Genomic DNA, 23,641 nt, shown 5'->3' with positions numbered 1-23,641 from the left:
CAACAACAAAGGTGTGTGCCACTATACCTGGTTTGGGGTTTTTTTTTTTTTTTTGGTTTTTCGAGACAGGGTTTCTCTGTGTAGCTTTGCGCCGTTCCTGGAACTCACTTGGTAGCCCAGGCTGGCCTCGAACTCACAGAGATCCACCTGCCTCTGCCTCCCGAGTGCTGGGATTAAAGGCGTGTGCCACCACCGCCCGGCTCTTGTTTTGTTTTTTAACTAGAGCTTGGGAACCAATTTGGCAATTGGACTAAATAATACAAAGCAGAATTTATCAAGGAGATCACTGAATCAAGCTGAAGAACCATATTCCAAATAAGAAAGGAACCAGAAAAGAGATCATTTGACAATAAGATCCTACTTCTAAGTCTAATGAGGTATACTGAGCATTTGTTATGGTTTTGAGACCTCCTATTTGAACCAACTCCAAATCTGAGTCAGCTAGCCACCCCTTTATTGGTGAAACTATTACGGCCACTCCACATAGCTAAAAGGGAGGTTTATTTTATGGGGTAACTTACAAGTGAAGGGATAGGTTGCAAGGTCTGGGAAAGGTGTGGCGTAGTCCGGCAGTGTAGGAACCAAGAGAACCCGCGCATCAGTTCCTTGGGTCTTCAGTGTCCTCTCTCAACCCCGCCTTGTAGGCGTGACTGTTACCAAAGCCTCAATGGGGGTTGGAACTTCCAGATCAAAGCTGGAATGGCTACCCACTACACCCCTTAGTTACAAAGGTGACTGTTAGGATTAGGGTGGAAGGAGTCATAAAGAATTCTTTTTCATCTTGTCTTAGTACAGGCCTCATAATCAATCAGGTGGACTAGTACCACAGCTCTGGGCTAGTTGTCATGCTCCTGATATAACCCCCAACTCTCCACATCATCTTCAGTTATCTTTAAGATAGGCGTCATTTTCTCCCTTGGCTGTCTAGCACAGCACTACTTCCCTATCTGTTTTTCTTTTCTTTTCTTTTTCTTGAGCAATAAATTGCTTTCCTTTATACAAGCTGTCAGGATACTTTCAATTGGCAAATTAAAAAAAAAACAAAACGAAGAAGTAGTTTGATTCCAGTGAATACGTACCATTGCAAATAAGAATCTAATGCCCTAGTAACCAGGCAAAGATAAAAAAATGGAGTAACAAAATGTTGTGTAGGAACTCATCTGGAAGCCTTGAAGAGATTGCCATCCATCACTAGACAGAAAACTTTTGTGACATGAGCAGAGTCCCACTGTGTCCCCAGCACCTACCAGACACAGTGCCTTGTATATATCAGATACTTGATGAAATCGTCTTAATGTCCTCCCTGGCTTTGTTACTAGCCTATTGTCTCTACTTCCTTCTTCACCATTAAACCCTTCCTGTATATAATTGTTAGAACAAGTCGACTGGAATTTCTTGATCAAACTCATCAGACACTCCTATACAAGCCACCAACTCTAATCTTGAGTCACTACGCAAACTCTTCCATGGTCTGTTGTAACAAAAATTTTTACAGGTTTTCTGTCAACAGTATTAATGGATAGCTTACTTTTTACTCTTTTGAAAATTTCTACTTTTGCAGTATCTCCGTTTTCTTCTTCTTGACAAAGAGGGTCTTGTGTAGCCCTGACTAACCTCAGACTTGCTATGCAGTCAAAGATGATCCGAACTCTGGCCTTCCTGCTATCACCTCCCAAGTCCTGGGGTAACAGATGATCAACTACACCCAGTTTAGATGGTACTGGGGAATCAAACCCGGGGCTTCATGTATACTAAGCAAGCGCTCTACCAACTTAGCTACTTCCCCAGACCTTCATTTTACAATGGTACATTTTCCCGACAATCAAACTACTTTTTCATTTTTTTAAGTTTATTTATTATGTATATAGTGTTCTGTCTACATATATGCTTGCTCGCCAGAAGAGGGCACCAGATCTCATTCTAGATGGTTGTGAGCCACCATGTGGTTGCTGGGAATTGAACTCAGGACCTCTGGAAGAGCAGCCAGTGCTCTTAACCGCTGAGCCCCTTTTCATTTTTCAGTAGGTGAAGCTGAAAGTGTTCCAACAAGTTGTATATAAAGGAAAGCAATTTATTGCTCAGAAAAGATAAAAGAGTACTACTATGGTAGACAGCCAAGGGAGAAAATGGTATGTATCTTAGAAATGACTGAAGATGATGTGGAGAGTAAGTTGGAGGTTACATCAGGAGCAAGACAACTAGCCCAGAAGCCATGGTGGTAGTGTCCCTTCACCTTACTTTTAATGTCTAGTTAAGATGCCATCCAGCAGTGTTCTCCGTTGTTTCATATGTATGACCTGCCACTAATTCTTTTTAAGCAAACATTAATTATACATAATGGGTTTCATTATAACCTTTTTTTTTTTTTTTTTTTTTTTGTTTTTTTTTTTTCAAGACAGGGTTTCTCTGTGTAGCTTTGCGCCTTTTTCCTGGAACTCACTTGGTAGCCCAGGCTGGCCTCGAACTCACAGAGATCCGCCTGCCTCTGCCTCCCAAATGCTGGGATTAAAGGTGTGCGTCAACGCCGCCCGGCTAAAAGAAAAGATTTAATTGGGTTTATAGTTTCAGAGGGTTGGGGTCCGAATGGCAGAGCACAGGCATGGTGGCAGGAACAGTAAGAGCTTACCTCTTAATCCATAAGCAGGAGGCAGAAAGAGAACACTGGGAACGGCAGACTCTTCACTTCTAGAACTATAAGCTAAACAACTCCCTTTCTCTAAGTTTCTTTTGATCACGGTCTTTTATTATAGCAACAGAAAAGTAGCTAACATCATAGATTAAGAAAATAATTTTTAAAGATAATATCATACTGTGTAAACTATAAAAGCCCCTATTTTTCTTCTTCTTTACCGTGGTTTTTAGTCTTCCTCTTCAACATAGTTTTTAGTCTTTTAGTCTGTCAATTAATAAAGTTGCACAAGAACCAACAGCTGCTAACTTTTTTCCAGCAACTATTTTGGAAAATTCTAAAATAGCTTACAAAATTTATACAACAGAGATAAAAAAAAAAAAAACCAACCCCCCCCCAAAAAAAACCTTAAAGTTGTTAAAAAAAAAAAAAAAGGTCCACTTAGCCACAGGCAGTGCATACTTATTTTGGAATGCTCTAACCCTCTAAGACAACACAACTACTTCAACCTGTAGAACATTGTTACCCTGTCAATCTGAAGGTGAAGTGAGCAGGTCTCTCTCTCTCTCTCTCTCTCTCTCTCTCTCTCTCTCTCTCTCTCTGCCACACAATGTTTCCTGCACTAGCTGGCAGGACATACTGTGGTAAAGAGTGATGCCCACATGAAAAACACAACAAAATTGACTTTAAATCATATTGTAAAAATGTACACTAGTTCCAAGCATGAATTACATAGCAAATGTTATTTTTAATTAAAAGTCCAATAAAGTGCCTTTCAAAAGCATTTAGTGGGGCTGTGAAGATGGCTCAGTGACTAAGTGATTAATGCACAAGCCTGCAGACCTGGGTTTGGATCCCTAGTATCCACCTTAAGAAACAAAAGCCAAGCATGGCTGATAACATTTGTAACCTTAGCTCTGGAGGATTAAGACTAGTGGATCCTGGGAGGCTTCCTGACCAGCCAGGCTAGCCAAAACAGGAAGTCCCAGGTTCACTGATGGACCATCAATACACACACACACACACACACACACACACACAATCCTCACTGCACAGTCACACACACACATAAATAAAAATAAATAAAAGTGTTTTTTATTCTTTCTGGTATTGAAAGAAAGACAAATTTCTATATTAGTTTCTCTCAATATATCAGGCAAGCAACAGAAAAGAGGGAGATTATGCAAAAAAAGGGAGGTAAGTGATTTGGATGCTTGACTGAATCTTATGGAGTGCTCTGTGAACATTTACTCTGAGTCTCAATTTTCTCATCATAAAAATCTAAAATCTTAAAGTACTTCGCTGGTTCTTGATTGGAAGGCTATAATAGACGTGCTCATGGCCATTCTGACTTAGGAGATGTGAAAGGGAGGCTCAGGTAACTGTTACAATACCTTGTAAACAATTCTGATGCATGTTTCTGACTAAGAGCCAATGATCTAAATAATTCCTTCGATCTTTTGCAATTCTAAATGTTACTTTTTACATCTCATCACTGAAATTCCAATAGTTCCTAGCTTTTAAAATTGCTCTCCTGTTATTAATGAATAAGACTATTTTTAGGAAATAGAGCTGTGTCTTAATTGTGAATAAGAGCTTCTATTACTGAGTGCTTATCAGTCTAAGGTTAACTCATTTGGTATCCATAATTAGACTGCCACAAGACTGTAAGGTAAGTACTGCCACTTTTGTATTATACAGATGAGACAAATAAAGCGGAGAAAGTAGCTTACCCAAAGCTATAGAGCAGGCAAAGAGAAACTGGGCCGCAGGACCCCAACTCTCATCTACCATGCTACTCTATCAGTTAATACATCATCGGTACTCACGAATACAGACACCACCAATGCTCTCCCAAGCAGCACTGTTTCTATGCTGTGTTAAGGAAAGCGTGTGTTTTTACGAAAGTGGGAAAGGTAAGAATGAAATATCTCAAGAGACCTGAGGTAGAGTCCTGGGATTTATAAAAGCCTCTGTAGGTAGGTCACTATCCTTAGGAGTGATTACTCTCTAGTTATTATCTCATCCCAGAATATCTAAGATGTGTTTTTTTCAGTTGATCAACTATTCGTTTAAAAAAATATTAGAAATGTACCCTACCAGATGAACTAGACCCCCCCAACTATACAGTAAAAGAGGAAAGTAAACACAGAGGCTAAGTCAGAGTCAGAGGGTAGGTAACAACTGAAATGTTCTGTTAATTACTTTGGATATATGAAGGAGAATTTGCTGATATTTCAAGTACAAGTGGGGATGGTTGAGCCTATTATATTATAAGGTACTGTGTTCTCTTCTCATCAACATGGATAAAGAGGGATTTAACTGAAGTCTGCGATTCTAAATTTGCAGTGTTAAAATGGTACTCTACACTGCAGTCTTTTTTATATCTAGGTGAACTCAGCAATCTGAGTACAGGCACCTGTAGACGGAAGTTTCTGTCCTTTCTGGTCACAAATAAACACACAGAGGCTTAATATTAATTACAAACAGTCTGGTTTATGGCTCAGGCTTCTTGCTAGCTCTTTCATCTTAAATTAACCCATTTCTATTAATCTATGTTTTGCCACATGGCTGTGGCATTACTGGTGTGCTGGCATGTTGCTCCTTGGGCAGTGGGTTGGCGTCTCCTCTGACTCTGCCTTTCTTCTTCCTGTCTCTCTCTTGGATTTCCCTCCTGGCTATAACCTGACTTGCAATGGGCCAGAGCAGCTTCTTTATTTTTTTATTATTAAGAAATTTTCTATTCACTTTACATACCAACCACTGATCCCCCCTCTTCCCTCTTCCTACCCCCAGCCTTGCCCCCAACTAACACCCCATCCCCACATTTTCCAAGTCAAGGTCTCCCATGGGGAGTCAGCAGAGCCTGACACAATCAGCTGAGGCAGTTCCAGGCCCCTCCCCACGGTACCAAGTCTGTACAAGGTGTCACACCTTAGGCACTGGGCTCCAAAAAGCCCACCCATACACCAAGGATGGATCCTGATCCCCCTGCCTGGGGGCCCCTCAAAAAGCTAAACAATTGTCTCCTGTAACCAGAGGGCCTAGTCTAGTCCTATGGGGGCTCCACAGCTATTAGTCCACAGTTCATGGGTTTCCACTAGTGTGGATGCTCATTTCTGCACGTTTCCCCATCATGATCTTGACGTCCCTGCCCACAGAATTCCTCCTCTCTCTCATTGATCAGATTCCCAGAGCTCAGCCTGGTGCCTGGCCTTAGATCTCTGCATCTGCCTCCATCAGTCACTGGATGAAGGCTCTATGATGACAGTTAGGGTATTCACTAGTCTGGTCACCAGAGTAGACCAGTCCAGGCACTCTCTGGACCACTGCCAGCAGTCCAGGGTGGGGTCATCCTTGTGGATTCCTGAGAACTTCCCTGGCACCCTACTTCTTCCTATTCCCATGATGTCTTCATTTATCATGGTATCTCTTTCATTGCTCTCCCACTCTGTCCCTGTTCCAGCTTGACCCTCCCGCTTCCTTATGTTATCATCCCCAATTCTTTGCCCTCCATTACCCACCCCCCTCCCAGTTTGCTCATGTAGATCCCATCTATTTCTCCTTCACTGGGCTATCTATGTGTCCCTGTTACGGTCTTCCTTGTTAGCTAGCTTCTCTGGACCTGTGGGTTGTAGTCTGGTTATCCTTTGCCTTACATCTAGTATCCACTTATGAGTGAGTACATACCATGTTTGCCCTTCTGAGTCTGGGTTACCTCACTCAGGATGATATTTTCTAGTTCCATCTATTTGCCTGCAAATCTCATGATATCATTATTTTTTACTGCTGATTAGTCCTCCACTGTATATATGTGCCACATTTTCTTTATCCATTCTTCAGTTGAGGGGCATCTAGGTTGTTTCCAGGTTCTGGCTATTACGAATAATGGAGCAGCTTCTTTATTAATCAATAGTAGCATCACATATTCTCAGCCTACAGAAAGAGCATCCCACAGCAGGCACCAGATTCAATTTGGTGTTGAGCTACACAAGTCACAGAACAGGGAAAGAGAGTTGTGGCTTCTGGCAAGAGTAGCAACATCATTTAAGGCAGCTAGGGAAGAAAGGAAGTGAAGGCAGGAGAAAGCTGTGAGGGAGAACATACTGCAGGTCTCAAAGCAGAAGAATCAGAAAAGGATGACAGTCTGACACCAAGTGGGGAAAAACATTGGAGAGGAAATGTCAGGAAACAAAACTGATTGTGCTGGAAGAAACTGACTGAGAAGGCTAAGATCCAAGTCTGGCTGGAGAATGTAAAGTCTGCATTATGCAATTACAACTGGATATATGGCATGATCCAAGGTAAGGTAAAAGAAGTGAGTGGCTGAAAAAAAATAAGAATCAATGGAGACAAGCATGGTAAGGAACTGCTAATTTGGGGTGTGTGAGGGAGAATCTATAACTAACACTCTGCTTTGGAATACTTGGTCTGAGGCGTAGATGGTAGACAAGATATAACCTTTCCTACTCAGCAGTAGTACATAGGCTAACTACGCGGATAGCAAGTTAATTCAGGATGAGTGCAGGAGTAAAGGTGAAGAAAATATGTAGGCTAGTTTCTAAAGCCTTTAATAAATTAAGCCTTGAAAGAGGTTGGGTAGACTTAATTTAGGGGAACAAATATTCTAAGTGAGGGGTCCTATGAACTTTTAGTGTAAAACACACACAGAAATGCGGAACCAAGCACCAGCTTAGCAAAAAATGAGTAATGTTCCTCTTCATCCATAGGCTAATTTTTTCAGACTCACGAAGAACTGTGGTTTCTGTTTTCATTCTGAAGCTATGTTTTCTTGGCTAAATTGAATAGGGAATAAAGTTACCTGCTAATTCTGGTGACAACCACAATATGAACTCTTGCTCTCCTAAATTTAGGAAAATAAATTACAACTCCATTGCTATACATTGACATGAGAGTATCTGGTGAGACTACAGGGCAGTTCCTACCACTCGCTTTCTTCTTTTTAGGTGTGGAAATAAAGGCACACAACAGTTCTTTATAAACTTCAAAGAACAAGGCTGCACACTATTTCCTGGCAGGCTGCCCTTTACACAAAAACGTCTACCTTCAACAAGCTGAACACTGCTGCTCCGAGGGCTTCAGAACATTGACTGGCTCGGACAGCTGCATGTTTTGCCCAAGTCATACAGAAGTGGCTAGATCGGGCACTACTTACCCAATGGTGCAATGTAGAGGATACTGAAAAAAAAAAATCCTGCAGCAACAGCCAAATGTTTGGTACTACACAAAGTAAAAAGGAAATATCAAGTAGGATTCCCAATGTCAAAAAACTTACAACCCATGGCTCAACAACACTGCTTGAGCCCTGGCTGTCTTACGGCTCTTTTTAGAATCACCCACAGCATCTAACACAGGACTTGAGGAATACTGAGGCATTCACAAAAATTTAAAGAGCAATACAAAAAGATTAGGACCACGTAATAAAATGCATATTTAATATAAGTGAAAACAGTTGAGCTGGTTTTACTGAATCTATTAAGCCTTAGACACAAACAATTCCTGTTCATGTGCCAACTTTGTAACATTTTTATTGTTGCAGAAAGGACTTTATTCTTACTCTTTAAAATGTTTAGGGGGGAAATGTAGCAACTAGGTCAGGTTTTCCTGGAGGAAGGGAATGAAGGTCACGTTTACCTGTGCTATGGACTTAGGATCACCCAGACTTCACTTGGATCCTTTTCCAAATTACTGCAGAAACCAGGCTGAGCAACAGCTCTCTCAAACATGTTATTAAAACTCCAGTGGGTATGGTGGAACATGCCTTTAATCCCAGCACTTGGGAGGCTGAAGCAGGCAGATGTCTAGGAGTTGGAGGCGGCCTGGTCTATACAGTAAGCTCTAGGCTCACCAGGGTTACATAGAGAGACCCTACCTCAACCCTCCCATACCTCCCAAAACACCGTAAACAAACAACTCAAAACCTCCTCTGGTTGTCTGAATTAGAATGGCCCCAATAGGCTCATATATTTGAATGCTTGGTCCCCATATATTTGAATGAATCATTTGGTGCAACTATTTGGAAAGGTTTGGGTGTGGCTCTGTTGGAGGAGGTGTGTCAATGAAGATGGGCTTTGGGGTTTCAAAGCCATTTCCTGTTAGCTCCTCTCTCTGCCTCATGCTTGCGGATCAGATATAAGCTCTTAGCTACGGCGCCAGTGCCGTGTCTGCCTGCTGCCATGCTCCCTGCCATGATGGTCACAGACTCAACCCCCAGAACTGTAAGCCCCCATTAAATGCTTTCTTTTATAAGTTGCCTTTGTGCGTGGTGTCTCTTCATAGCAACAGAAAAGTAAATAAGACAGAAGTTGGTTTCCTGGAGTGGGGCTATTGCTGTGACAGCTCTAACTATGCTGTTTTTGTTTTGTTTTGTTATTGTTCCTTTTGAGGAATGTGGAAGATTTGGCACTTTGGACCAGGAAAGCAGTTGAATGCTTTAAGTGGGACTTAATGGGCCATCCTAGTAGAAACTTTGAAGACAGTGCTGAGAGCAATGTGGACTATGGATGCACAGTTCAAGTGGTTTCAGAGGAGAATAATGTTGGCCACTGGGCTAGAGACCATTCTTATGATATTTTCCTTAATAATGTAGCTGCTTTTTGCACTTATCCTAGAAATCTGCCTGAGGCTAAACTGAAGAGTTTGGAATACTTTCAAGACAACCTGATATTGATTATGTCATGTGGCTATTAGAGATCACTCATATGCAGGTCTACAAAGAAAAACAGCAAGCAGGAAAAGTAAATACAAAAAGTACAATTTGAGGAGATATATAACAGCAGGAAACTTAACAAGTCTCATGCTCAAAGAGATGAGAAATTTAAAGAAAGACCTGATGTAAAATGGAATAAAGGGAGTGGAGCCCTCACCATAACTTGTAAAAAGGAAAGCTTATGCAACAAAGGAAAGCCATCAACAAATCAAAGCTTATGCATATGAAATTCAAGAAGGTGGCTAGGTTCCATCCCAAGCAGAACTTGGTAGCATAAGTCACATGGTTCTGGCTTTATAGTCATAAAGGATATAGGAGTAAAGGTGTTCTGGAATTATCTATGAGGTTAACTGAGGCCAGATGTGTGGCAGGATGTCCCTGCTTAGAGGCCCAAAGAAACCACTGTGTGAAGCTAGAACTTTGATTGTGTTGGAGACCCCAAAATGCTGGAGATGCCAGACTTGTGGTATATTGCCAAGGAATGCTCCAGACAGGGAGTGGAACCAGCTGAAGGGAGAAAAGTGTGTTGCAGTTAGCAAATCTGGAAGGATGGAGCCATCTCAGCCCTTAGACATCCAATAGAGGGTTAGAGGATTTGAAGTCTGCCCTGATGGGTTTTGTCTTGCTTTGAATCATTATTTCATTATTCTCCCTTTTGGGATGGTAATGTATATTATGTGTCATTTTATTTTGAAAGTATATAATTTGATTTTTTTAATTTTATAGGGAGTTACAATTAAAAGATTACCTTGAGTCTCAAAAGAGACTGGACTTTGTAAGAGTGTTGGGACTAAAAGACTATGGGGACTTTAGAAGTTAGACTAAATGCCTTTTGCATTATGATATGCCTACAAGCCTATGGGTGCTGTGGGATGTTCTGTATGTCCTGTGGGAGCCCTTCTTGGGTTCTTTGTGGCGTTACCCAGCAGGTCCGCATAAAGGATGATTAGGACCATGGGCCTGAGTGCAGGTGTCTGAGATGGTCTGCACTTGGCTGTGCTGGGGGATGGTCTGTATGTCAAGTTGTTCTGATTGATCAATAAATAAAACCTGATCGGCTGTGGCTAGGCAGGAAGGATAGGCGGGACTAACAGAGAGGAGAAATAAAAGGACAGGAAGGCAGAAGGACTGACTGCAGCCGCCGCCATGACCAGCAGCATGTGAAGACGCCGGTAAGCCACCAGCCACGTGGCAAGGAATAGATTTATGGAAATGGTTAATTTAAGATAAAAGAACAGTTAGCAAGAAGCCTGCCACGGCCATACAGTTTGTAAGCAATATAAGTCTCTGTGTTTACTTGGTTGGGTCTGAGCGGCTGTGCTACTGGCGGGGTGACAGAGATTTGTCCTGACTGTGGGCAAGGCAGGAAAACTCTAGCAACATATGGGGCCTGGGGAATGGAATGGGGTAGTTTGAATAAGAATAATCCCCATAGGTTTATACATTTGAATATTTGGATTCCAGTTGGTGAAACTTTTTGGGAAAGATTAGATGTGGCTTTTTTGGAGGTGTGTTACTGGCACTATTAGAAGGTGTGGCCTGGTTGGAGGAAGTATGTCACTGTGGAGGTGGGCTTTGAGGTCTCATATAGGTTCAAGCTACACCTAACATCTCAGTTTACTTCCCATTGCCTGCTGAATGTAGAATTCTCATCTACTGCTCCAGCATCATGTCTACATGCATACCACCATGTCCCACCATGATGATAATGGACTGAACTCTGAAACTGTAAGCTGCCACCTCAATTAAATGTTTTCCTTTTATAAGAGTTGCCATGGTCATGGTGTCTCTTCGGAGCAATAGAAACCCTAACTAAAACAGGATGGCTCTGAGGTTTTAAAAGCCAAAGTCATTCCCAGTTAGTATGCTTTCTCTTTCTCCTACCTCTGCCTCTGTCACATATATGCATGCAAACATACACACACACACACACACACACACACACACACACACACACACACACACACACAATTCAGATTAAGCTCTTAGCTGCTGTTCCAATGTCATGTCTGACAGCCTGCTGTTATGCTCCCTGCCATGATGGTCATGGACTCACTCTCTCAAACTGTAAGTTTCCATTAAGTACTTTTTATAAGTTGCCTTGGTCATGTTATCTCTTGACAGTGATAAAAAGATAACTAAGACACATCTCCTTTGCTTTATCTTACACTGTTATCCTTTTATTTGTCAAAACATTGAGCACCTTGTGTGCCTACAATGTGTTCCTGTCTCTTTTACTTCTCATTCCTTGACTACCATTCTTTCTCTACATTATATTTCTGCCCACTCCTCAGCCCTATTCTATTTATCCTTCAGAAACTGAGGGTCTCATAATTCTTAGATTTCTATTTTTCAACCTCCACATTTCAAGTACCAATGAAAATCCAAACCAAATCAAAGAGTTGACTAGAGTATCTACAGGTTTCCAACTTTTTGCTACTCCTGCATCTCACTGGTAACTCCTCTTCAGTTCTTCTTAGCAACTCTTCTTGGTCAGTCCTTTTACATTCACTTTACTATCCTTTAGATCTTCTCTGAGTTTCCTACTATTATTGAGGTAGATATTCTTCAAATCTTAGTCAATGCAATGGTTTGAATACAAATGGCCCCCATAGGCTCATATATTTGAATGCTTAGTCACCAGGGAGTAGCACTATTTGAAAAGATTAAAAGGCCGGGCGTTGGTGGCGCACGCCTTTAATCCCAGCACTCGGGAGGCAGAGCCAGGCGGATCTCTGTGAGTTCGAGGCCAGCCTGGGCTACCAAGTGAGTTCCAGGAAAGGCGCAAAGCTATACAGAGAAACCCTGTCTCGAAAAACAAAAAACAAAAAACAAAAAAAAAAAAAAAAAAAAAAAGAAAAGATTAAAAGGATTAGGAGGTGTGGCATTGTTGGAAGAAGTGTGTCACTGGGGTGAGATTTGAGGTTTCAAAAAGTCCATGTCAACTTATTTCTCTGCCTACAGATCAGCATGTAGACCTCTCAGCTATTTTTCCAGGACCATATCCTTGCTTGCCACCATGCTCCCAGCTCATGATGATAATGGACTAAACCTCTGAAACTGTAAGCCAGCTACCAATTAAATGCTTTGTGTCATTGGAATTGCCTTGGTCATGGTGTCTCTTTACAGCAACAGAACAGTAACTAAGGCAGTCATTTTCCCCACAGCCACCTTTATTCTTCTCTCCAGACTAGATCTGGCAATTCTGTGATCGGATTTTACAGCATCCTGTCCTTTGACTTAATTACTTCAAATAATCTGCTTTTAGTTTCTCTATCTGTTAGAACAGAGATCAATAAATGATGAGTCCTGGGTCAAATGTAGCCCACAATCTTTGTTTAAATAAAGTCCGACTAGAGCTCAAGCACACACGTTTATGTTTTATCTATTAATGATTTTTGGATTGTAGCAGAGAGACCATATAGCCTGAGAAACCTAAAATAGTAATTATCTGTCCTTAATGGGAAGTTTGTTGACCTCTTCTGTAGACTTTAAGCCTCATAAAACTGGAATTATGTTTGTAACTTTTACTTTTAGTCTTTTCAGCTCACAGAGTAATGCCTAGAACAAAAATACCTTTGACTGCTTACATTTAAATCTCAAGTTGTTATTTTTTGTTTTTAGATCTATGTTTGTGTTTTGCCTGCATTTATGTATGTGCACCACATGTATGCCTGCTACCAAAGGGGCCAAAGGAGGGCATTACATATCCTGGAACTAGATAGAGGGTTGTGAGCCACCATGTGGGTGCTGAGAACTAAACCCTGGTCCTCTGCAAGATGAAGTGCTTAATTAGACACAACTCTCCAGCCCTTTAAATCTCAAGCTTTAGCCCAACATATCACAGTGATACTTAGGGGATATGCATTTATAAAATACATTATAATTCCTTTTAATCCAGATGACTTGAGTATTCTAGTCTAAGGGAAGAAGCAGAATTATTCAAGTAATATACAAATAAGTAGACTATTACAACTAGAGATACATGCTAAAGAAAAAAATAAATAGCACAACAAAAGATCTAAAAAAGAATCATAATCAAAGAGAGTTTGGAAAGGCTTCCCTCAGAAAATGATCTTTGAGATGAAACATTAAGAGTGAGTTAGGTCAGAAGAAAAATGAGGAAGAGCAAACTGGCTAACAGGAATATTACATGTAATTACCTGTTGGAGAAGGAATATGGCAAGTGTCAGTAATTGTTCTTTTAAAAATAATAAACTAGGACATAAATTCTTTAAAATGTTAAGGATTTCATTTTAAATAGACAAAGGTTACCAACCAAAACAATTCTCAGTGTGCTATTTATAACACTATAAAGTTTGAAACAGTCTGTTGTCCACCACCAGAAAATAGGTAGACTATCCTGGATCCTTATCACAGTGGATCCTACAAGTCATTAAAATAACTGTAGTAGTTTGAATAAAAATGTCCCCTCCCCAAATGGCCCCCGCAGGTTCATCTATGTGAATCTTAGTCACCAGAGAGAAGAGCTGTTTGAGAATTAGAAGGATCAGCAGGTGTGGCCTTGTTAGAGGAAGTGAGTCACTAGGGTTAGGCTTTGAAGCTTTAAAAACCCATGCCACGTCCAGTGTTTCTCTGCCTGCTGCCTGTGGACAAGGACATAGCTCTTAGCTACTTCACCAGCACCATGCCTGACTGACTGTCACTGTGCTCCTTCACATAATGATCATGGACTAATCTTCAAAAATTGTAAGCAATCCTGGAGGTTTCAATGCTTTTTTTTTTTTTTTAAATAAAAGTAGCCTTGGTCATGGTGTCTCTTCACAGCAATAGAACTAAGACAATGTATATGAAAAGTTTTAATTGGCATGGGGAATTTTTGCTACATTGCAGAGTGAAAAAACTAGGACACTATTTCCACTATGTAATATATTCATAGAGAAAACTTCTAGAAATAATTAAAGCAAAATGTTAATCAGACTGTCTCTAGGAGGGATTGAATAATCCATACTTTATGGTTTTCCTTAATGTCTGTGCTATACACTTAAAGTATCAAAATTGAGAAAAACACATTTGATTGAAAAATTAAAGAAATACAAGGACCAATCCATATTTAGCCATCTGAGAATAGTCTTTTCTGGTCTCTGGAATGAAGATAGAGCATGAGGATCAAATCTTAGGAGAGAGTTCAGTGTCAATAAAAAAAGGTTACTAGGGGACGTTCTCCTGGAATTTAAGATGTGAAAATAATGGTGTGGTAAGAGCTTCAGGGCTAGGAAATGTGTTGGTCCAAATAACACCATGTTTTGGATTATTTGTTAATTGTTTAAGTTGGAATCCCGTAATCTAGCCTTCACTTTGTGTTTCTTCCGGTCTCTTGCGGAGTACCTATAGGAATGCTCCATGATCGGTTGGGTATGGTTTATCCCATACTGTACTGTAATCTCAGTACTCAGCAGCCAAGGGCAGGACTGCCAAGAGTTCAGGGGCAGGGTAGGCAACACAGTGGGTTCCAGGTCAGTTTGGGCTACAAAATGAGATCCTGTCTCACCCTCCCATTTAAAGTTCCACCGTAAATTCTGAATATGTAATTTAAATGAGGCTCCTAGAAAACTAAGGCCTCAGTTCTAATACACTGTTGTGAAAGTTTTTTGGTTTTGTTTCTCAAAATTACCTTTTATAGGATCAGTAGTTCCCTTCTTAAGACCTTACTGATAATTTACAGAAGTGGAGAGAGAAAAATTTAGCTTCCCCCCAAAAATGAGTAGATTAATTAGTTTAAAAGATAATAACTTTGTTTAGGAAATTCATCTATGATTATAATGACTCCCCTTTGGTTTAACACAAGAGAAATAAAAACACATTTTAGAGCCCAACAAATATTAATTTTAAAAGACTTTATTTTTAATTATGTGTACATGAGTGTATGTGTCCATGGAGTCCAGAAGAGGACATCAGATCCCCAGGAGTTGAAGTTACAGGTTGTTGTAACAAGAGTCCTGGGGCATGAACTCAGGTCTTTTTGAAGAGCAGTACATGCTCTTAACCACTGAGCCATCTCTCCACCCCCTTATCTGCTTAAAAAAACAAACAAACCATCTTATTGACATCTGAAGTCAACTATAATTTATTTGTATGTGACACTAAATAGAAAAAACAAACTTAAATTCAGTGTCTTCTCTATTCTCAAAGCACACTTCTGATACCACAAGTGTGAGGATTCTCCCTGAGCCACTTAGCAAGCCACTTATATAGTATGAGATGCCAGCTGGATGTCCTCTGGTTCAGTTCTGTTCTCACACTAATCTACCCAATAGCATCAAATCTGAGAGGTGAAGGTTTAATCAGCAGTCACCATGGGATGCTAACAGCAGATTCTAGGTTGTTTAATCTGTGTTTATGAGTGGTAATAATTCCAGATTTCCATAACTCCTGTTTAGGTTCAATTATTTTCAGGGGTGGTTTAAAGAACTCAGAGACAATTAACTTATCAGTATATTATAAATAATACTAAAAGAATACTGATGAGAATTAGAAGAGAAGATTAACAAAAGGGTGCAGAGCTTCCTTGCACTTCCAGCCTACCATGACCCAGGAAAATCCATGCGTTCATCTCTTGAGATGTTTTCTGAATCCTATCTTTGAGGGGGTTTATGGAGGTTTTGTTATATGCCATACTTGATAAAACTGGTGTTCAATTCACCTTCAACCCTTCAAAACCTCCCACAGGTTGGAGGATGGGGCTGAAAGTCTCAATCTCTAATCTTGCTTTGATCTTTCTAATGACGAGCCCCACCCCAATTGTTAGCACACACAAAGACACATTATTTTGAAGATCTCAGGGACAGTCATATGCCAAGAAACCAGGTTGAACCTATTTCCCAGCATCACAGACACAAAAGCCCAAGTAATTACCTTAGCAATTTTATCCCTGTAATTTGTTTTATAATCAATGTAGATATTATTTTTTTTTCTGACAATAGGGAGAAACACCATAATTCTGCTTTCCTGGATATGAAAATTTGAAAGCTTTTAAATTCAACTTTGTAGACCTCCCCCCACTTCTTTGCTTGAGAATCACTAACAAAAAATATAGTTGGCATTTGTAGTGGTCATGGGTCATAGCTGTAGATAGTGAAGAGCACTTTAGGAATTGGTCAAGAATAGCAAGTTTTTTTTTTTTTTTTTCAAGACAGGGTTTCTCTGTGTAGTTTTTGGTGCTTATCCTGGATCTCGCTCTGGCAGACCAGGCTGGCTGGGCTTGAACTCACAGAGATCTACCTGCCTCTGCCTCCTGAGTGCTGGGATTAAAGGCATGCACCACCACTGCCCAGCCAAGAATAAATAGCAAGTTTTTGCTGGCATCTCTAATTGTCACAACAGCATGTAATGTCCAGGGGACAAGGATGCTTAATGCCTGCACAATGACTGTTTCACAGAAAATGCCAGAAATCCCTTTGTTTGGTTTGATGATTTAAGTCAGAAAATCTAGAAAATCCTGATAGGTGTTTTGCTTGAATATTTGATTTCTAAGTTAAATCCAGTGACACAACAGAACATACACAGAGGCAAAAAACTATATATGTCTTTTCCTACTTGCCACCTAATTGTGTATAATTGTGTATCATATTCATGATGTCTCCTTCAGACAAGACAATGGTGTGTGTATGAGGTGTAGTAAATCAGAGTCCAAGTGAGCACAGAATAAGCATGCTGCATCTATGACTGAGTCAAGGTGCTGACAATTTTAAGATCTCCATTTGAATTGGAATTTGTTGCAAAAAGAAGATGGTAACATTCAAAAAATACAAGTGAACAAAGAATCCTAGCCAGGTGGTGGTGGTGCACACCTTTAATCTCAGTACTCAGGAGGCAGAGCCAGGTGAATCTTTGTGAGTTCAAGTCCAGCCTGTTCTACAAAGTGAGATCCAGGACAGGCTCCAAAGCTACACAGAGAAACTGTCTCGAAAAAACCAAAAAAAAAAAAAAAAAAAAAAGAATCCTATCATATTCCTTCTTGATCATGTTTCTTTCTTGTGACCAACCATTTTCCTGAAAATAACATATAAAGAGCAATCTAGGGTTTTTTCTTTTTAGTCCTTCCTTATGTATCAGTAAGCAGAAGGTAGAGAATATTGTTAGAATGTATACATATGAAGAAGGGAAATAAAAACAGTTGAGTTTGTTTTGTGCTGAGTTTACACAGTTGTGACATCACAAATACATATGGATGTAGAAGCCATGAAATTCCAATTAGGTAATTTTGGTGATTCCACATGAGTGAAATACTACTATATTTGCATTTAAAACTGCTTTGTACAATATAAAGATGAATGGTGCAATTCATCTAAGAATTTAAAATTTCATTTTTTCCTTAAACTGAATTAAAAAGCAAATTAAACTGGAGATGATATTGTATGTTTATAACTCTAGCACTCAGGAAGCTGGGACAGAAAGACTGTATGTTCCAGGCCAGTCTGGGCTACAAATCAGCAAATTTAGAAAACACCATGACCAGTGGAGGGAGGGAAGAGAGGAAGGAGGAGAAGGGAGATGAGGAAGCAATGGCAGCGTAATAGTTTAGTACAGAAAAATGACATTTTGTCTCTGTAGTTGAACCAGAGTCTACATTTTCACTTTGCTCTGAGGCTCACAAATCATGCCACTGGACATGACTGGGCTGTTTAGTAGTTAAGGATTAATGGGCACAATTTAGATCACAAATCTTTCAAAGCCAGAGAGCAAGGTCTAGAAAATATGCAACTAGAAACAACTTCCAGGGAAAACAATGCTTAGAAGAATGTACATCTCACATTAGTGTTATTCTTGTGGAAACCCGTCCATACATACCACCTGCAAGTCATCATTTGTAACACCAGAAATAAATGTTATTACTCCTCCCAGGAAAATCAGAGACTCTCACCATGGTGTCTGTCAGAACTCATCTTTCTAATAACGGTGAATCGTTATTCACTTTAGGTGGCTGGAAATTAAACTACACACTGAAGCCAGTTTCTGATTGTTAGCATTCTTTCCAATTAATTCATATCTAAGCAAATCATTCTGGTGGCTTGGGAGTCACTTTAAAAACTTGAATACTAAATATTAAGGGGTCCACACTCTTTGTGGCTGGTATTAAACATTTATCATCATGCCACTAATCTCATGTTAGCACTCTAGCTGCAAGGGAGTCTGAACCAGTTTTTACTTGCCAGCTTCTAAAGTACAAAAAAGCAAACTAGAAGGTTGTAGTGGCTAATCTTCATTGTTAAAGTGATTAGAGTTAGAGTCACCATGGAAACACACGGCATATCTACAAGGGTGTTTCCAGAAAGGTTTAACTGACAAGGAAAGAGCCACCCTGACTGTGAACAACACTATTCTATAAGTTGGGGGTCCCTGAATAAATTAAAAGGTGAAACTGAGCCGAGGACTAGAATTCATCTTTCTCTGCTTCCTGACTGGACAAAATATGAGCAGCTACCCCACATTCTTGTTACCATGTCTTCCCCTTAAGGACTATATTCCTTAGAACCTTAAGCCCAAATAAATTCTTCCTTCCTTATGTTTCTTCTTGTCAGGTGTTCTGGCCACAGTGAGAAAAGTTGCTGGATGTGAACTTAGAAAACTTAGAAAAGTTGCTAATACAGAATGGACTGGCTGTTGTTATGAATAAGAAGCCAGTATGTTCTCCCCAAAATACAGTGGTCTTTGCCTACTATTCCAGATAATCAATCACTAAGAGGTAAATGTTTTAGATTGATGTTGAAAAGTATTGGTACAGACAGGTAGGAAGGCTCTGAGTAAATGGATAAGATGGTAACTGTCAGTCAATGAGCTAGAATAACTGAAAAATGTTAATTGCTATCATTGAAATACATTTTTTATAATTCTGGCATATAAACTCTGCAAGGATAGATATCATGTCACCATCTCTCTCATTACCTTAGCAAATGATAGCCATTAAAAAAAACTATTTAGGCCTGGCGGTGGTGGTGCACGCCTTTAATCCCAACGCTGGGAGGCAGAGCCAGGTGGACCTCTGTGAGTTCCAGGCCAGCTTGGTCTACAGATCGAGATCCAGGACAGGCTCCAAAGCTACACAGAGAAACCTGTCTCGGAGAAAACAAAAACAAAAACAAAAACAAAACAAAACAAAAATTTAAATTTATGTTTGGCATTTTACATTATTGTACATATAGTAGTCATCTGGATGTGAACTTTCACCCTTATTATTAAATTTTGAGTCTGATTACATGCCTGAAAAGTTAAATTTTTTTCATCATTTCATAGATGAGAAAATAAACTGATAGTTATCAGACAAACTCACTTATCTAGTAAATTAAATTTTAAAACAGAGTCACTAACTGAAAAATGCTATAATTTTTTTCCAGGAAGAATATATTTATAAAAACTATTAAATTGTGGTTAGGAGACTGTTATCAGGTTTTTGATAATCAACTTTAAATTACATGTAATAGAAACAGTATTCCTCATCTAAAGCTGTAAATGTTTTTCAGGAGTGAACATTATTTCCTTGGAGTTCTAGAAGAATGTGAAACATGGTTGTAAGTGCCCTTTGAAAAAGTAAATCATGTTTAAAGATGCAATGGTCAAGAATCTTGTTATAGAAAGAGCTACTCTTAATTTGGCACTTTTACTTTTCATCAGTTAGAAACAATAACTTTAATTTAAACATTATGTATGGATTTCATCAAATATAGGATTCTCAATCTTATACTGTTTGAGATACACAGTTGGGGTATAGCTGGATGGTGGGGTTGCTAAGAAAACAGTTTGCCATTTCCCATCCCCCCAAAATGTGAGTTAGTAAGTGACAAAAATATTACAATTTAAAAAATATCCTAAGTGCCACAGAACACCGTGGAAATCACTGACATTGTCAGTTTGACATTCTGCTTATATAAGATACTTATTTTACCAGAAAGCACATTAAGTATGCACACATTCACATACACACACACACACACACACACACACACACACACACACACACACACACACTGCAGATGAACCTAGGGCTTGTGTGTGGTAGTCTTATTTTAAAATCACTTCTATAGTCTTTTAATACTTAAAATCAATTTTTAAAAATTTATTTTATTTTTATGTGCATTTGTGGTTTTGCCATGGGTGCCAGGGTCCCCTGAAACTGGAGTTACAGACAGGTGTGAGATGCCATGTGGGTGCTGGAATTGAACTCGGGTCAGCGCTCTTAACCCCTGAGCCATCTCTCTAGCCCTTAAAATCAATTTTTAAAAATTTCCCTTGAGCCGGGCGGTGGTGGCGCACGCCTTTAATCCCAGCACTCGGGAGGCAGAGCCAGGCGGATCTCTGTGAGTTCGAGGCCAGCCTGGACTACCAAGTGAGTCCCAGGAAAGGCGCAAAGCTACACAGAGAAACCCTGTCTCGAAAAACCAAAAAAAAAAAAAAAAAAAAAAAAAAAAAAAAAAAATTTCCCTTGTACTAGAGCTGGTAGTAGGTTATGCCCTCGCCTTGCCATTTATTATGACGCTCTTGAGGGTAATCTACTGCATTGATCGGTCTCAAATCACCCTAAGCATAGATCCATATTAGCATTTATGTTATAGAAACCTTCTCTCTGTGATGTTTCCCTTTAAGCATTTTGATTTTATGTGAAAACCCACAATGGCTGCAAACAAGGAGCTTTCGACACCACTCCAAATCCAAGGCAATATAACCAACCAGTAAAATGCACCTGTATAATTTTGTAAGTGGGACAGAATGAGCTCTACTTTGGATGGATAATGACTGTCAAGTGTCTTAATTCCAGCGGCAAATTTCAAAGCTGAAACCATAGTTTCTGGTCCTATGACTTAAATCTTTTTTTGGGGGGGGGGTGCTGGAACCCATAAAGATTAGTTTTTAAGAGAAGCCCTTCTTTTACACGTGAGACAACGGAGGCCTCGAGAAACCAAATTATTTGTCCAAGGTCACGCCCAATATTAGTGACCACGCCAGACAAAAACCCAAAGGTTGTAATTTAACATCCACACCAGCAGCATCTGTTCCCCTCACCCCAACCCCCTCGGAGCCCCCAAATCCCTAACTGCATCACTCCCATCACCGCTCAGGCTCCAAATAAAAGTTGTTTTTTGTCTAACGGTCCTACCCACCCCCCTTTTGCTTCTGTGTCAACCCGTAGTAAAATCTTGCACAACGTGTACATGAAAACCCGGTATGAGCCCTTTTTCCCCCCCGTTATGCCCAAATTGTCTGTGAATGGCTCTCAGGGCTCAGCCGGCGGCCTGGAGAGGAGTGGAGGGAGGTGACCCGGGCCAACAAGTCTTGGACGTGTACTTGCTCCGGGCCGGAGGAAACCACGGTGAATGTAAAAATGCGGGGCGGGTAGACAGGGGGCGGGAGAACACCACGACGGTGGGAAATCCCTGTGCTGTGCCTCTGCCAACCCTGGGCAGAGCTGGGCAGGGCCGCGCGTGAATAAATCTCATTCAAGTGGCCGGGCGCAGACACTGCAGCACCGCAGAAGAGAAGCGGGGGCGGGGGAGGCGAGGCGGAGCGCCAGGCTCGCCCGCCGGGGCTCGGCTGGGGGGGGGGGGGGGAGGGGGAGGGAGGGGGGGGGAGGGGGGGAGGGGGGGAGGGAGGGGGGAGGGAGGGAGGGAGGGAGGGAGCGAGCACCAGGGCGGCCCTTTTATAGGCCGAGGCCCGCGCGCCCCCGCCCCTCGCGCTGGCCCGGGCTCGGCGGCGTTACCTGAGAAGGGCCGGCCCGGCCCGCGCCCCGCCCGGCCCGCCCGCTCGTCCGCCCTCCTTCCCTCCCTCCCTCCCTCCCGCGAGGCCCGGGCCGCACGAGATCTGCGCCGCGCCTCCTTTCTCCCGCGGGCGGCTTCCCTTCCTTACCTGGTGGGGGGAGCGGGGAGGGGGGGACAAAAAAAAAAAAAAAGCAAAAAAACAAAAATCCTCTCCGCGGCCGCCCCCGCCTCCTCCCTCGGATGTGACATGGCGGTCGGCGAGGCGAGCGCCAGGAGCCGCCAAAACCCCGCGCCCCTCGGAGCCTATCCATGACATCGGCGCTCCCCGCCTCCCCCCCCCCCCCCAGGCCCCGCCGCAGTGACCCTGCCCACAGGCCGAATCATCGATTCCTCGGCGCGCGCCGCGCGGCCCCCGCTTCCCGCCAGCTCCTTCCCGGGGCCGCGCGCTCCAGGCCGGGGAGGGGGGCGGGGAGGACACCCCCCCACCCCCCAAAAAAAACCCGGGTCCCCGCCGGGGCGCGCGCGCGCTCGCCCGCCCTCGCTCACGCGCACACACACACGCGCACACGCGCGCGCACCCCTCCTCCTCCCCCCTCCCCCAGTGGTTGCGTCCGTGACATCATCATCATGGCAACAAGAGCTGCAGCCTGGGACCGAGGAGCCCGTGTGATCCCCGGCGGCGGCGGCGGCCGCGGCGACAGCACCAGCGGCACCACCCGACCCGACGACCGCGCCAGGGCTTCTCTCCCGCTGCCTGGGGCCGGGAGCGTCTGAGCAGGAGGAGGAGGAGGAAGAGCAGGAGGAGGAGGAGGAGGAAGAGGAGGCGGCGGCAGCAGCACACCCCAGCCCCGCAGCCCCCCGCGCGCGCGCGCGACACCGCCGCCGCCGCCGCTCGTCTCGGGCGTCCGTGCGAGGGGAGGGGAAAGTGGGGAGGGAAGCCGAACCGAAGAGAAGGGGGAGGCGGCGCCTCTGCGGAGCCGCCGCCGCCGCTGCTGCCGCCGCTGCTGCCAGGTCGCCCGCCAGTGGAGGGGAGGCGGTGGCGGCGGCGGCGAACATGTTTTCGGTGAGGATAGTGACTGCCGACTACTACATGGCCAGCCCGCTGCGGGGCCTGGATATCTGCCAGTCCCCCCTCACCCAGCTCCCTGTCAAGAAGGTGCCGGTGGTACGAGTCTTCGGAGCGACCCCGGCAGGTAAGCGGGAGCGGGAGCGGGCGGGCGGGCGGGAGTGCGAGCGCCGGCCGGGGCTGCCCTCCCCGCCGCGCACTCGCGCGCACGCCGCCGGCCCTCGCCGGGGTCGCAGCGGGAGTCTCCCCTCTCCTTCGCTTGGCTCGCCCTGTTCTCCCGCGCGTGACATCAGGCGCAAAATAATAAAATAAAATAAAAAATGTGGGTTCGTGCGAGCGCTGCGCCCCCCCCCCCCCCGCTCCGCGGCTGGGCGCCGGGGCTGGACCGCGCGAGCGGCGGGCGGGTTAGACTCGGTGGGCTCGGTGGCGGTGCCTCGTCCCCCCCGCCGCCCCCCAAGGACGAGTTCGCGGGTCCTTAGAGGTCGGTCGCTGATGGGACCCCGGGC

At 42.9% G+C, this 23,641-nt stretch overlaps 1 protein-coding gene and 2 long non-coding RNA genes across 7 annotated transcripts in view; 2 read left to right on the top strand and 1 right to left on the bottom strand.

The window, feature by feature from the left end:
• LOC121823130 (uncharacterized) overlaps window positions 1-22,358 on the bottom strand; it is a 126,865-nt gene extending 104,507 nt beyond the window's left edge. Inside the window, exon 1 of the long non-coding RNA XR_013044983.1 lies at window positions 22,218-22,358. This is a non-coding gene — a long non-coding RNA (uncharacterized LOC121823130). The remainder of the gene's footprint in view (window positions 1-22,217) is intronic.
• Window positions 18,639-19,930, top strand: LOC143268851 (uncharacterized). The gene is made up of 2 exons (XR_013044980.1): window positions 18,639-19,065; window positions 19,841-19,930. It is a non-coding gene; the product is annotated as an uncharacterized LOC143268851 (long non-coding RNA).
• A 618-nt stretch (window positions 22,359-22,976) lies between the features above and the next one.
• The window catches only part of Rev3l (REV3 like, DNA directed polymerase zeta catalytic subunit), a 162,388-nt gene continuing 161,723 nt past the window's right edge, over window positions 22,977-23,641 (top strand). The window contains exon 1 of one of the 5 annotated variants that reach the window (XM_076552424.1): window positions 22,977-23,262. Coding sequence is in view for 2 of the 5 variants with exons in the window: in XM_006984301.4 (XP_006984363.1) it covers window positions 23,124-23,262 (139 nt within the window). In the remaining 3 variants the exon portion in view is untranslated. The remainder of the gene's footprint in view (window positions 23,263-23,641) is intronic. The other 4 variants (XM_016002786.3, XM_006984301.4, XM_016002785.3 and 1 more) reach the window with 4 other exon arrangements.

Source organism: Peromyscus maniculatus, chromosome 16, assembly GCF_049852395.1.
Source record: "Peromyscus maniculatus bairdii isolate BWxNUB_F1_BW_parent chromosome 16, HU_Pman_BW_mat_3.1, whole genome shotgun sequence".
NCBI lineage: Eukaryota > Metazoa > Chordata > Mammalia > Rodentia > Cricetidae > Peromyscus > Peromyscus maniculatus.
Note: the sequence above shows the minus strand (reverse complement) of the source record. Positions and strands in the feature narration are given on the sequence as shown.